A 16298-nucleotide genomic window follows, 5' to 3' on the forward strand; every position below is an offset into this window, starting at 1 on the left:
TAGAACCCTGTACATCTAGGTGGACTCTTATGGCCTGAGGGCAGCTTTCACAGGCCCACCAGCTATGACATTCTTGGGAGAGAGATCAGCTACCCACAGCAGTTCATGCACAGATGGCATCCCATTCAGATTATTGCAATGAATTCTACATGAGGCTATCCTTAAAGAAACAGACAGTGTGCAGCTAATACAGTATTCAGCAGCTGTATTGTCGAGAAAAACATTTATTATTATTATTATTGTTTATTATATAGCACCATCCATGTACCTGGTGCTTTACAAACAGCTGCAGAATAAAACATTTATATACTATTCAATAACATAAAATACTAAAATATAATATTAAAATACAATGAAAAAACCTTCACACAGACATAATGCAAAATAAAACAAAATAGGCAATACAGATACAATACACTGAAGATATAAAACATTAATCTGAACACCTTATAGAAACATATGACACCAGTTCTAAAGGACCTGAACTAACTTCCAATATGCTTGCAGTCTGAATACAATGTGCTTATGATCATGTTTAAAACTATAAATTGCCTGGGACCATGAAACATGAAGGAGAGCCTCTCTATATATACAGTACACCCTCCTAAGCACTGAAAACTACTATGGATTAACCCTTCTGTGTCCCATCAGTATATTACATGGAGAAACAAGGGAAGGCCTGGTGTGCTGTGGCATCCTGGTTGTGGAATACCTGCCTCTTGTGGTCCCATTTGGCATTGACACTGGCTTTATTTCAATGCCAAGTTGAACCCTGGTTTTTCACCAAAGTTTCTGTCATGGTCTGATTAGGCTCTCATACAGTGCACATTATTTTAAATTATTTTCAATGGATTTTAGACAACCAGACAATGTTTTACACTATTTTGAACTGTTGCTTTACTGTCTGTATGCTTCCTGAAGCTCTTTTGAGACAACTATTTTAATTAAACATGTTTAGAAATTAATGAAAGGAATTTCATTCACTTACCATAAGCATATTTCATCTGGCAGAAATTGCTGGCACTTCCTAGTATCCTCTCTTTGCATACACATTTTTCTAACCAGGGAATCAGCCCCAAGTGTTGAAAGATGTGGGGCACATTCATAAGGGAGAGGGGAGGGGAGGCCATGCGAGGAAGAAAAATAAGAGTAATTTTTATGAATATTCATCACATCCTCTTTCAAATATCTGATTCATAGATGTAGCTATGGACTACAGAGCGTGCTAATCAATGGGCCCAAACAGACAGACCAAAATAAAGCTGCTTTGGGTCACTTGGGAGGTATGCTGTTTAAATGATACACACATCTTAAGAGGCCAGAAGCTGCGCCAAAGCTGCACTCCAGTCCATGTTCTCTTGGGAACACGATGAGACGGTGGAAATTTTTAAAAATAAAATTTGACCGCTTATGTGCATCTTTGCTTTTGCATGGTTCTTGTTCTCTATCAGTATGAAAGTACCTTTAAATACTGACGTAAGCAGAATGATGAAAATGTGCATCATTTGATTGTCATTAAAAAGAAAAACAAAACCCAAGAACAATCAAATGCATTTGAAATGGAGGCTCCATTTTAAATCAGTACTACGGTAATGTGAACGTCAATAGGATTAAAATGCCATGGAGAGATTTAATCGTGGTAAATGTAGTGGGAACTTCCGGGCAGCTCCAATGCGGTGTGGGAGCATGTGGTGTTTAAACACCATACTCCAAATCTGTCCAGACAGTGGCTTGTACAACTGGTCTGTTCTGGCTCATTGTCTAATTACTTTCTAAATTACTTTTAAAGGAACATGTGGAAGAGACAACTTTTATTTTCTAAGGATTAAAAAATAGCACAGTACTAGAATCTTACTCCAAATCCTGCACTAATGTTAATGTTAACATATTAGAAGAATAATAAAGTAATGATTAAAGACAACATGTCAACTGTTTTAATGTTTCTGAGCTCTTAATTCATGTTAGAAGATGCAGTTAGTATTCAGAAATGAATCAGCTATCTTGAAAATTCTGAGCACTGTTATCTTTAGCTAGTAAAGTTATCGTTATTTCTGTGAGTGCTTTGTAAATCTAAAATGCTGCAATAATTTGTAAAAGATATTCTTTGATATCTTAAAAACAAAAAACATACCTGGATGTCTTAGTGCAGAAAATCCCTGTTCATGGTCATTCCATTGCCACTCATCATCACTTTCATTGGCTGGTGTTTGAATGAGGTCAGGGATTCTCCCACCAATTGGAATATTGAAAAAAGCCTGATTGTCATAACTGAAAAGAGGAGTATGAAAAGAGCTGAAACAGAGATATTTTCAAAATATGATGTTCAGTCATCAAGTAGTATGAGCATCAAACTACATGATAAATTTAGCATGTTTTTAGGAGAGGTGTTTCTTCCAATTGTGAGAGATGAAGTTCTTATAGCCACATGTTTTTCTTCACAACTGCACTTTGCATTTATTGTGTTTTAAACATGGGCTAAATTTGCAGGTGTGATTGCTGGCGACCATATTTCCCATTGTGGGAGAGAAATGTACATATGTAAGATTCACTGTTAATGGCTATTAACATTTTAAAAAATGCAAGGATAAAGTTTGGAAAGCAGCTGAGTAATCCATCACAGTCACCGGGTAGTGCTACAGCCATGTCTCCAGCACCCAACTGAAGGTAACAATGAGCTTGTCTACACAGTTTAAATACTCCTCATTCTATTCAAATAGAATGTGATCTGGCCACATGTGATTTAGACTTTTTGCAGGGGGACAGGTTATTTTTTGGGATGGGGCTGTTGAAAAACTCCATAAACGTCACTGAAAAAGGATCTGCATTTTTACTAGTGTATCTGCAAAGATGCACATTATTGATCGTATGGTCATATGTTGCAAATTTGTGCAATAAAGTGAAGACAATTAACAACTGATATGAATGGGCAAAGATGCTCAGCAATTCACATAATGCACATACGTGCATAACTACCCCAATATCCGTATGCAGAATAAAGACCTTGCTAGATTTAAAAGGCTATCAATTTACAATACACAGATTACTCACCTGCTGAGACACTCTCCAGTCTGCTTGTTACAATCCCTAGCACAGTCACAAGGTTGACAGCCATTTTCTCCAAAGCCCCAGTATCCTAAGAGACATCTGTCACATTTTGGGCCTGCAACACCAGCCTTGCAGTAACAGAATCCTGTCTTTGGATGGCATTTCCAGCTCTGGTTGAAGGTGGCACTCACTGAGCCCATGGGATGACAAGAGCAGGCTAAATTAAAAAAATATATATCAAATACAATTGAAATGAGACATCCATAGTCAGAGGCGCTGGGTGGATCCTCCACAAGGTTTTAGACAAGCGTTTTATGTCAAGAAAGATAAAAGCTACATTCTCAAAGGAGTCTAAAATGCTTTTGCAATACTGCAAAAGCCTTCCTTTGTTCAACAGGATTGCACTGTAATTTGTTTGGGGTTTTTTGTTTGTTTTATTTACTTTATTTATATGTTATCTTTCTCCCAGGACAGGACCCAAAGCAGCTTCCAAAACAACAAATTTAAAAGGTTTCCAAAAATGTTTTAAAAACAATTTAAAATCACATTAAAACACCATAAAACTATATAAAAATCATCCAAAAGTTAAAATCAGATAAAACCTACATCTAAATGAGAATCTTCCCTGCTTAACCATTAAAAACTTGCTTGAATGAAAAAGCTTAAATAAAAATGTTTATTAATTATTAATTAGGATGAATTACCAAAAATTCACAACACTTAATTATTGATCAAGTTGTTTATACAGTTCCAATTTGTGAATGTGTGTGTGTGCAGGAGAGGAAGTATGTGGTGTGTGTGTTGGTAACTACTGTATACTGTTCAAATTCTACTGATGCAGCTCTTCCCTTTCTAGGATCTCAGCTACTCTCTTCTTTGCTATCTAGTGCTAGACTTCCAAAAACAATTCCAAACAATTCAAAGTTTATACAACAATATCTCACAGTTAGGAATGTGCACCTTGGCCAATATATACCCTCAGCCTCAGGGGAATGTAATAGCAGAACTCTGAACAAATCTTCCCAAGAAAACTCCACCTTAGGGTTCATCTTAGGGTTGCCAGAAGTCAGAAATGACTTGAAGGCACACAATGGCAACAAAAACTACTCTACTCTTGTAACTGAGGGGAGAGAAAAAGCACCCAATTTTAGTTAAACTCGTGGAGTGGTGGATACTTCTCCTCACTCCTCCTGGTTCAATGTTATGGAATCCTGGGATTTGTCGTTTGGTGAGCTATTAAGCCTGCTCTATTAGAGAGCTCCAGTGCCATAATAAACTACACAGCCCAAGATTCTATAGCCTTGAGACATGGAAGTTAAAGTGGTATCAAACTGGATTATTTCTATAGCATGGATGCAGCCATAGTGGCCTTATATGATCACCATACAAAAAGTGGTTGTGTGCATGGCTTCTCTGTTTCTTCAATTCTTTCTCCTTCTGAAATAGTTGGGTGGTCTAACTTTCCCTTTAAAAAAAATGATGAAGGCAACATAAAGCTGGATGGTTCACTGTTATGTGTCTGTTGGTTCGTTTTAAAGTCAGGAGATCTGGTCCTGGATCTCCAGGGATCTCCAGGGTCAACTCAGTTTCAGGCGTAATCTAAAACAAAGCTGTGAGCATGGGCCGCCAGTCTTTCAGCTGCAGTTTAATACTGTACCCAAAGAGTACAAGGAAGGTCAGAGATGAGCAATCTGACAGGTTGATTCGAAGTGACAGTCAGGTTCATATTTATCATTCTGGCTGGGATTTTTTTCTTTCTCTTCATTTTTAAAGGAATGTCTGAGCATCCCTACCAATAGGAAGTCAGCAAAGGAGGATTTGGCTAGCATCAGAGCATTTGAACTGTTATACAACACATTTCCCCCCCTCTTGCTGGTGATTAAGAGAGAATGTGCTGGATGGTTATGACTAATGCTGAGAGAGATTCCTTCTGAGCAGAATCCTTTTCACTTTTCTTCTTAGGAGCCTCAGGGTCTGTTTCAGCTGAGCCTAGCCTCTTTGCTCTGGTTGGAAGAGCATGCTTAAAGCAGGCTTTCAACAAGGGATTAACAGAGCATTTCATTCAGATTTTTCATATGTTTTCATTCCTTAGCCTGGTACCCACTGGGGAAATGGGGAAAGTTTGGATGCCCTCCTCCTTCCTGAAGTATTTTCCTCTCCCTTCCGTCTTTCCTTTCTCACAGTAGAGTTGAGAACTGTATTGCTCATCCCACAAACATTTGTGCAACCTGCTGTGACAAATTTATGTTCCTCTCTGGTATTTCACAGCATCAAAAAACCACCACCACATATTTACCACATTGTTTTTCAGCAAAATACACTGAATAGATGTATGCTGGCAAATCCCAAACTTTTTGGTCTTTTGCTTAAATAAGATCAGCAGAACAAGGTGCACAACAAAGAAAGAGTTGTGAGATATGATGTCCTGATGGATGGTAGCTTGTCTCAGACACCGAATGTAGTTAAAAGGCAGTCAAGAGGACTGGATGCCATACCCATTTTTAGCTGTATGTGTTTTATATTATTCTGTCTTTTTTGAAATCTGCCTTGAATACTAGCCTGGGAGAAAAATGGGATATGAATAAATAGATGAATGGATAGATGTCATCCAGTATTGCACAGATGAAATTTTAGTACTCATTTGTATATATTTACATTTCGGGATCTTGTCTACTGTCTTAGGGGTCATCAGACATTGTTTTTTTAAGTGGAATGATGTGAGTGACTTCACTCATGCATTCTGGGTTTGTTGTTCACTCTATAGAATTACATCTATGCTTATCTCTAGGAGTTTGGTTGCTCACACATGCTAGCACTCAAATAAACATAGATTTGATGATGCGAATGTATTCAAAACGTGTTCAAGGCATGCATAGTTTAACCCCAAATTATCCCGGGTCTATTCGCATTAGTTAAGTCACACTGCTGACAATGCAAAACTTTTTAAAACAAACTTGTGGGGGGACATGGCATTGATTATCCTGGGTTAAGTGGGGGGGGGAGCTGGCAGCCTCCCCACCAATGTTAATCAGGTGCCTTTGCGATGTATGTGAAAACAGAGATTCATCCTGGATTATTTTCACCTTCTGAATAGGGCCTTAATGGAAATCAAAACCAGATCATCACCATAAACAATGAATGTGAAATTCAAAATTTGAAATTTACCTGCAATCCTATAGTTATCTGCAAGGAAAGCCCACTGAAAACAATGAGACTTTTTGTGAGTAAACAAGTGTAGGATGTTTTATAAAATCTGTTAATTTTCATCTGTTAAAATGACATCTTGGCAGGGAAAAAGCTATGAAATCTCATAGACTATTGACTCCTAGATACCACTCAATATGTCAAATACTGTTGCCTGCTTATTATGAAGGACTTTTAAGAACAAAATACTACTACATGTTAGCTGTAAAATATAAATACAGTTAATAATGTATCTGAAATACGGTATCAGGTATCAAAAATGGCTTGTAGATTTCAGGGACACCTCAAAAATATTTGGATGATATCTGGTAGCCAATATTATGTTACTACCTTGAAAAGTCTCAGTTTGTGTGAACTGTTAACCTTTAGATTAAGTGCTGGAAACTGTTATGCCCATTTGAAAGGTTTGTTGATTTTGATGATAAAGCTGGAAAGTCTTATCAGCACATCTGGTGGCTTCTGAAACTGCTGGTGACTGGCATGTTAGTCTGAGACTATTTAATTTGCTGATGAAAAACAAATGAAATTACTTCAGAAACCTTGGGAGTGATACTTTATTTGTGTGGAGAGGAGCCTGCATTATCTTTGTGGATTGGAATTAGGATGGATTGCAGTTGGGACAACTTTGTGGATTGAAGATTATTTTCTAAACCATTGTACATTAGAATCAACTATTGGTTTCTACAGACTATGGACTATTCTCTATTGAAAATTGTATTTTAACCATGTTTTAAATGTTTTTAATCATGGTTTTAAATAATACTGTTATTAATTTTTAAAAAACTTTTGGAAACCGATGTTTTAGCTTAAACTTTTAAAAAATATTGTAAGCCACCTTAAACTCCATCTAAGAAGAAAGGCAGGATATAAATTCAATAAACAAACAAGCAAACCAAGTTTACTAATTTGTTTTTCTTGGTTTGATTTTTCTGGCCACTTCCCCCTCTTTCACTTTATGCATGTTTTCTACACTCTCATATTGGGATATTTTTACACATTTCCACTATTTGTCATTGATACATTCTTTAAAAACATATTTTTATATTGTTCTAACATTTCTGATTATACTCGTGTTAACTTTCTGAATATGGGTTTTTCCTTATTCATATTTTTCTTTGTCCTTTTTCTTTTTACTAGCAGTTGTCTTTTGATGTAGCTTTTAGTTCCTGAGACCTTCCTTTTGTTGTAGTGGCCCAGTGAGAGAAGTCATTTTTAAGAAAACATCTGAAAGTACATATGCATAAGCTCAGGTAGAAGGTGGCCATAAGTACATGAAAGAACCACTCAGAAAGTTAGCTCCAATTTCACCTGAGTAGACTGTTCAAAGGTTCACAGGCTGATTCCTTAGTAAATAATGGTTTTATTTCCATCTTGCTACTTGCTACTCTCATTAGACAGCCTTCCCCCTCCATTGGGTTTAGTTTAACTTAGATACACAATATTTCAACTGCCATAAGATGTGAAATTTAATCTTGTGAAACAATGACTTTACAAAGCTTTGCTTTTATCACAAGTAAGGAAAGTCCTTGGGTGTCATGCAAGATGGCTGGGCACACCACTAAGTTGGCTAGGCAGCTCCTCCTTCACTGTGCTTTCATGAAAGGTTAAAAGTTGGTGAACAAGGCAAGGCCATGGAGACTGAGCCAACACTAACATTTAGAAAAAGCAAATACAAAAGAGCAGAAACAGAGGCTGTGTTGTGAAGCAGTATCAATCGCCTCACAACTGCAGTGTGAAAAGCACTTGTAACCTGAGTTTAAAGGAAACCATAGTCTTGCCTATCAAAGCGGAACATCAGAAAGCAGGTGGTTATCAGATTTTTAAAATGTTATAGTCTAGATAAATGCAAAGTGTTGCCCTGACTGACAGACTTGTTGTTGTTGTGTGCCTTCATGTTGTTTCTGACTTATGGCAACCCTAAGGTGATTTTTGCACATGTTTTTCTTGGCACGATTTGTTCAGAAGGGGGTTAATGCCCTTTCAGAAGAAGCAAGGCTGGCTTCCTCCTTGCTAGCCTTTCATCGGCAGGTAAAAACGGCTCTGTTCAGGCAGGGTTTTAATGTTTAGTTATGGGATGGGTTTTATATGGGATGGGCTTTGTGCTTTTATTTTGGTTTTAATATTTGTAATTTTATAATGTTTTTAGCTGATATTTTAATTTTTTATTGGAACATGTTTTTAAAATTGTTATTGTGAGCTGCCTTGGGTTCCTTTGGGGAGAAAGGCAGGATAGAAATTAATTAAATAATAATAATAATAATAATAATAATAATACAAGAATGGAATAAACGTGTGGGGGTGTAATAATCTTCCCCCAGATCATGCGCTTAACATGATTTAATAATGATTTAATGATGGGAGAAGGATGTATGCCTCTTCCATGTGATAATCTCCTATGTTTCTGAAGATTTAAGTTACTGCAATGCTAGTAATTTGGCAGTAGAAGAAAATTTTCACTGGGGGAGGTACAGAATTTTTATTTTGAGGGGGGGCAATGTGCACCTCTATGGAACAATGTTGCAGGTGCCTCCATACCATGCAGGGATACTATCTGTAATTGCATAAGTGCAACCAGTTCAGAAAGGAACATCCCACATACTCCAATTTTGTGTTTTTGTTTTTTTGTAAAATCATCGTATGACAATGGCTTTGGAAAGGTTTTGCCTCCAAGTACTGAAAGACACTGTGGATCTGAAAATTTTTTAAAAACTACAAGGTAGCTTTAAAGTTGTTATCACTGTGGATAAAGTGGTCAATGCCTACTAGTCATGATAGCTAAATACTATTTTGGGATTGGAGACAGTGCACCTCTGAATACCAGTTACTAGGAACAGGAGTGGTAAGGTGCTATATCACTCATATCCTGCTTGTGGTTGGCCACTGTGGAAACAAATATATGCACACTTTTGGTCTGCTCCTGCAGGGCTTTTCTTGTGGTCTTAACAAATCTTTATTTGCTAAAGAAATCTTATGTGCAGCATACAGCTCAGTTAGCCTTGGAGTTTCCAGAATCTTTAACCTGGAACAACAATGGAAACCATCAACAATAAATTAATGCATGGAGCAAGTATCTATCTTTTAAGTGAAGAATAAGTACATTTTTTTCTGCAATACTCAAATGAGCTTTCACCACGCATTCTCTATATTGTGCTCAGGGTGAAAAAAGACTTACGTTTGCAAATCTGTGGAGAAGACATGGGTTTCCCTCTGTCTCTGTAAAACCCAGGTTTGCATCGTTGACACCGGTGGCCCTCTGTGTTGTGCTTGCAGTTGTCACAGACACCTCCACTCTTCTTTCCTGATGCCAGCCAGACATTTTGGTCAAAATGGCAGCTATCAGTATGATTGTGACAGCGGCACTCTGGATTTTGCAGGGTGGGATGGGAGGAAGAAGAGAAAAAATCATTCTTATTAATAACCCTATCATACAAATTCAGAGCTTCAAAAAGTCACTTTTTTATTAAACCTGCCAGAACTCCCCTGTGAGTATGGCTTCCTGCTCGTTATATTATTAATTGCTCCCAGATTCTTTTGTTATTTGGTAGATGAGAGAGAAGATGGAGAAGGTTCTAAGACCTTCTTGAAATTTGGGGATATTATGGTTTACAGACAGTCCACTTCTCTGTTGCACATAAATGAAGAGTAGAGTCAGATCTACACTTTTGTAGAACTACAGTTGCTAAATCCTCTTCTCCATTTTGTTGTTGTTGTGTGCCATAATAATAATAATAATAATAATAATAATAATAATAATAATTTATATTCCGCTTAAACTCAAGGAATCCAAGTGGATTACAGCAGAAAAACAAGATACAATTAAAAGAAAAAAACATTAAAAGTTCCAAGACCCCATCCCTCCCCCCTGTCCTAAAAACATAATAAATGCTAAAAAGAGATAAGTTGCTTCTAACTTATGTCATCCCTAAGGTGAACCAATAACGGGGTGAAATTTTCGGGAAATTATAGCACAAAAGGAAGCCTGTGAGAGGAAGGTAACTTTGGGGTCTTTTCAGCTGTATATACAAGTACTACTGCAGAGAGATCCCAGAGTAATAAAACACTGGTTGGTTTTGAAAAAATCCCTGCGTAGTTGGACAGGAAGGGTGAGTGGGAACAGAGCATTCGGTGAGGTGAAAGGTATGGTTTTTGATTTGGATTACAGTACATGGGATTGCTTTTATGCAGTGATTGCTCTTATGAAGTTACAGTTAGGGTCCTTCCCTGAGTGGCATAGAGGCTGCTGCAACATTGTTCCATAGAGTTGTAGTTCTTGGGAGGGAGGGATGAGTGCATTGCTCTCCTGTAAATAAAAATTATGCCCCCCTCCCCCCATGACATTTTCCTTCTACCACTAAATTACTAGCATTACAGTAACTTAAAGCTTCAGAGACATAGAAGTTCATCACATTAGGGAGATCCCGCTCAAAAAACGGATTTAAACTAGATTCTATTTTTTTAAAACCGCAAATGTGGAAAATTTATCGCACATAATGACCCCCAAAGTGAAATAACGCGAAGTTAAACCTAATGCAAGGCAGAGAAAACCTGTAGCATTTTACTTTTGGGAAGTTCCGAAAGTAAAAAAGCTCCTGATTTTCTCTGCTTTGCGTTTTTATTTCATTTTAACTGTGATAAACTTCCTGCATTGCAGGGTTGGTTTTTTTTTTTAAATCCAGTTTTTCTTTGGGATCTCCCTAGTGTGATAAACTCCATAGCTCTGTTATGGATGCAAAGGGATCTTGTAGCACCTTTGAGACTAACTGAAGGGCTAAACAGAGGGCATCTGTATCCACAGATTCAGCCATCCCCATATTTTCAAACCAATTTCAAAATATTATACACACACACACACATACACACATTATTGAACGCAAACCCCGTTTTTGTCATTTTATATAAGGAACACCATTTTACTATGTCATTGTATTTAATGGGACTTGAGCATCCAGCAGATACCAAGGGCCCACTGTACAAAGTAGTAATATAATTCTAAATATAACAAATAATGTTAATAGAATACTTTTTAAAAAACCAACAAAAGCAAACATACCAAGCAATATGTAACAAATTACTTTTTTAAAAAGTCCCAAGGTTCTGTTAAATTGTTTAGAAGAGGCAGCTTCTCTCTCGGTTAACAACTCCCTCAGGAAGATCTACTAGCTTTGTTCTGTTTGTGAGTCATCCTATATTACTGAGAGAGTTGCTTAAAAAATTTCTGACTTCTACGTAAGTTCATATTTCTTGCTGGCCTTAAAAAACCCTGACCTGTTGTTAATTAGGAGCACTGGTTTTCTTGTACGTACCAATATTTATCCATTAGTAACTACAGTAATTGGCCTCAACAGACCCATGTTGCCCAGCCCTGGTGTATTTGTGTGTATTTTGTAACTAGTTCTCTCAGTTTTCATCAGCTTTTGGAACTAGACCAATAAGAGTAAAAGACATCTCTCTGTCCAAGCCACTAACTGCTTTACTGTTCTAAATCAAATCAGATTACAAAATATGTACATCATAATCCCTAGATGCACGCTACTAAATTCTACTTAAAAATCTTTTGGCTGGGGTGTTACAGTATCTAGTTTATTTCTCACCAAACATTCACAAGTATGCAGAATTATTACCATTTTTGCAGCTAAGAAGCAATAGTCTGGTGCTTAACCATGGGTGTGTTCTTTTCAAAAAGGAAATTAAAATTAACTACACTAAAATGGAAGGAAATGAAGTTCAATTGCTTAGGAACTAGTTTATTTTTAAAATTCATTCCTCTTGCTATGTATATTTTTGTTTGTCTATCCATCTCTCCTGTTTACACAATATTCCAAACAATAATATGAGAAAACATTTCTTTGAAGACAGGCACTTTGCCATACAATATATGTCACATGGGCAGGATCCACTTACACTATGAGTCCTTCCACATTGGAATTTGCAGTTGGGAGGGGGGGGGGTTAAAATTCTCAGACAGAGAACTCAACAAACTACAAGCCCCAGGATTCCACAGCTTGGAGCCTTGGCAATTAAAGTGGAACCACAGTGCTACAAAAGTGTGGCATAGTGGTTTGAATGTTGGACTACAACTCTGGAGACCAGGGTTAGATTCCCAGCTCAGACATGAAACCCACTGGGTGACCTTGGGCAAGACACACTCTCTGCCTCAGAGGAAGGAAAGGGCAAACCTCCAAATGTTGCAGAGAAAACCCCTTAGGTTCACCATAAGTTGGAAACAACTTGAAGGCACACACCACAGAGAGAGAGAGAGAGAGAGAGAGAAAGAGAGAGAGATTAAATGGGTTGTCATGCAGTTACTTAGCAATCCATTCTCCATCTGCTGCTAGGGCATCATAAATCTGGACTCAGTGAATTGGCTCTTATAATCGGCTCTTGGCTACTGGGCAGAATGATTTATTATTTTACAACCCTCTGTATCACAACCCTCTTCCCCATACCCACGTACTTCTGCATTCATTGGGTGCCCCTGTTTTTCCATCGCCTGGCTCCCATGGCTGGTCGTTGTATAATGGTGCACATCTCTCACAATGGTGTCCTGCAGTGTTGTGTCTGCACACACACCTCCCATGGACCTGATGAAGCAATAAATAACTGAATAAATAAACACAACACAATGAAACCATCACGGCCCTAAAAGAACTAGAGAGTTCCAAAATAGGTACAAAGGCAGGTTTTAAAGTGCCATGGAAGCAGGTGAACATCCATTCACTGCAATCCAAAGGGGAGTTTGAGTGATGTTCATTCAAGCAGTGCTCCAGCCATACATTTAATACATGAAAGGGGCAGTGGAACCATGCCTCCAATCCCTTCCCCAAAGCCTTGTACCCCACTGGGCGCTGTGACTTCCAGAAATCCCAAGATATACGGAAAAGTTGCACAATGAAACATCTTCATTTACTCTTAAGTTATGGGCATGGAGCCAATATCTGAAGGCCCCAGAAAAAAACCTGGAAAAATAATAAGAAAACTTTTTTTCTGTTTTTTTCCAAAGTTTTTTTTCCTCCTTAAAAATTGAAAGAAAAATTATGAACAAACTGTTTAAGACAAGGCATTCACATATTTACTGCCCCAATCCCCCCCTCCCTAAAACTGCGTAAGAGGAAAGCTTTGATGTAAGACTATGTACAGAATCAGATCATTATAATTCCGAGTTTTAACTTCCTTTTTTTAGTCCTTTTAAAGGGAAGTATGTATTATATCTGCTTGGCACTATGGAACGATGGCAGTTAAAGCAGTGTCAATCTGAATTATTTCTGCAGTGCAAAACAGAACTGTACTGTAGTATAATTAACTTATACCTGAGTAACTGAAAAAGGCTTAATTATAAGTAACTATTTATTTGTAAATATATACAGCTGTTGGACTGAATTCTTCTGACTGTTCCAAGGGACATGTGTGCTTACCTGGGTCAACCCTGGAGTTTATCAGACAAGGGAAATTGGAAGTATAATCCAATGGCAATCCGAATGCAATCATGGGGTTTAAGGTTATTGCGTGATAGACTACCATACGCAATTTTGGGCAATGGAAAGTCAGTCCGAACGCAATCATGGGGTTTCACCTTATTGAGTGATAGACTACCACATGCAATTTCGGGCAATGGCAAGCTATTTTCGAGCAATGGGAAGTCAGTTCGAACGCAATTCAAATTCACGTAAATTCGCTGAATTAGCGAATTCACGTGAATGAGTTCTGGCCCCACTTTCTTTTCATTCAAAATTAAGAGAAATTCCTCCCGTGTGATAAACTCCCCTGACAGTATTTATAGTGAGGTGGCCATCTCAGGTGGCAGATATTGGCAGCAAATTCTATGCTATTACCTTAGTTATTATTGCATAACTGCAAACAGGGATGGGGAGAACTGCTTGTGGGATTTTTGTCCCATGTATAAAAATTGGCTGACTTTGTGCCCTGTGCACTTTGATCCAGCTGAAAAACATCATCAGTTTATCTGATTTTACTGTTTTTTGTTAGCCACCCTGGGCCCCATGCCAGGAGAAAGGCAGCATATAAAATAAAATTATAAAATTATACATAATTTGTTTCTTAAGATAAAGGTGCCCAGATACCTTGAACTGGCTCAATTTTTCACCGGCTGTGGTTCTACTTGTCTCTGTGAGGTAGGTCTATCTGAATTTTAACACAACAAATAACACAAGAGAGTAATCTCAGCTTAAATGCCTTCACTCTCTTTGTGTTTTGTTCTCGTTGTCTTGGTATCTGCGAATGTCTTCTTGCTGCTCCACCACCCCTTTTCTTTTAAATTATATTTTAAAAAACCCAAATCAGACTACTTTTCATGTTGATTACTTTGTATCTGCACTCAATGAAAGATGAAGGAAAATGGAAGCGAATGGAGGCATGCTTCCCTTCCAATAAAAACAACTACAACAATCACAACAACACCCAGCCAGAACCCTTCTTCTTTCCTGCCTTCTGCCTGGGTTGGGATGCCAAGTGCTACAGTTATACAAGGATCCTTCTGCCTTTTTGCATGCTACATATGAAAGTGAAGTCTGAGATTTCATTTCTGACAGAGGCACAAATTTAATTTAAATCCTTTTAATCTCTCTACTCATGCCAGTTTCAGTTTTCTATAGTGCTTCTTTCTTCTTTTTTTCAAAAGGAAAGCCAAAAAAGCCATGTTCCATCCACTCCCCAGTCTTACCCACAACTGTATTGAGTAAGAGAAACTGGCAAGAGAGGAGATCTTCAAAATGCAATGCAACAGCATGAACCCAGTTCCATCATGCTCCTCTCTCCTGTCCTAGGCCACTGCCAATTCTCTTCAGCAATTTGTCCCTCTCTCCCTTCATTCCTAATCCCTTCAGATCAGATATGGTGACAGGCGAAGTCTGATGCCATTGCTCCTCTGGCCAGCTGGCAGATTTGCTGTGCCCAGAGCGGTTGGCTGCCTCCTCACGGAAGACTGAACACAGACTTCAGGGTATGCATTTCTTTCTCCCTCCCTTTCCCTCTCCACACTTGGCTCTGGGATAGTCTCAAGGGAGGATGTTGGGTACAATACAGGGCAGATTATATGGACCACCTCTCTAGAGGGTTCAAGAAGAACTGTGTCTCTGTTTCAAATCCAAACGTGATTATAATTTAAGAAGTGGGGTTTTTTGGAGGGGGGGAGAGGTGAGAAAACAATTGAATAACTGGGGCTTTAGCATTCAGTTCAACCAAAGAGGCTTTCAGTTCAGTTCAACAAAGTGCAGGACTGGGAAAGAGGGATTGGACAGGATAAAACAAGGGCTGAACAGAGAAATACAGAGCCTGGATGACTAGAGTTCCTAACCGCAAAAGAGGACAGGGCACTACAAAATGTGGGGCAAGAAAAATGAAGATAATTACAAAATGAAAGCTAAAAACACTAATATAATTGTAAATTCATATTTCTTAGCTATGCTCAAACTGGAGGATGTTTTGGAATTTCTCCTGGACAGAAGGTTGAAATGTAGGACATGTCCTAGAAAAGGAGGATGTGTGGTCACCCTGAATATAGAGAAATTGAATACATGTCATTGTTCTTGTTGTTGGTGCTGTATGCCTTCAAGCTGTTTCTGACTTATGGTGCCCCCAAGATGGAGGTTCTTTGCAGATTTGCCATTGGCTTCCTCTGAAACTGAGAGAGGGCAACTTGTCCAAGGTCATCCAGTGGATTTCCATGGCTAAACGGGGACTTAAACCCTGGTCTCCCAAAGTCCAAATCCAACACTCAGACCACTACCTCAAACTGGCATAACCAAGGACAAATTCTGAGCTGATTATGTTGAATTTTAGGGAGTCTGGTAAAGATTTTTCAGTTAGATTACATATTTTTACACTAAAGGAGACTGGAAAGGAATACTGTAAGGATAACTATTCTGACTCAGAGGGCACCTCTTTGGAATTTTTCAATAATGTATTTGCTGAGATTCCTTTCCTAATCTACATACCTCAATAGAACCTTATCTCATTTTAGACACCATTCTGCAAATCTCCTGTATGCACATCTCCTGTGTGAAGTACGTAGTTTCTTCCTTTCAGTGGAGGGG

The 16298-nt window shown here is 38.3% G+C and overlaps 1 protein-coding gene across 1 annotated transcript in view; it reads right to left on the bottom strand.

The window, feature by feature from the left end:
* The window catches only part of LOC121923346 (netrin-4-like), a 95971-nt gene that overhangs the window by 15550 nt on the left and 64123 nt on the right, over positions 1 to 16298 (bottom strand). The window contains exons 5-9 of the mRNA XM_042453689.1: positions 12704 to 12830; positions 9422 to 9610; positions 3049 to 3262; positions 2132 to 2268; positions 989 to 1057 (exon numbers count right to left, since the gene is read on the bottom strand). Coding sequence (XP_042309623.1) covers positions 989 to 1057; positions 2132 to 2268; positions 3049 to 3262; positions 9422 to 9610; positions 12704 to 12830 — 736 coding nt within the window. The remainder of the gene's footprint in view (positions 1 to 988; positions 1058 to 2131; positions 2269 to 3048; positions 3263 to 9421; positions 9611 to 12703; positions 12831 to 16298) is intronic.

The sequence above is a fragment of the Sceloporus undulatus genome, chromosome 2 (genome assembly GCF_019175285.1).
Source record: "Sceloporus undulatus isolate JIND9_A2432 ecotype Alabama chromosome 2, SceUnd_v1.1, whole genome shotgun sequence".
Lineage (NCBI taxonomy): Eukaryota > Metazoa > Chordata > Lepidosauria > Squamata > Phrynosomatidae > Sceloporus > Sceloporus undulatus.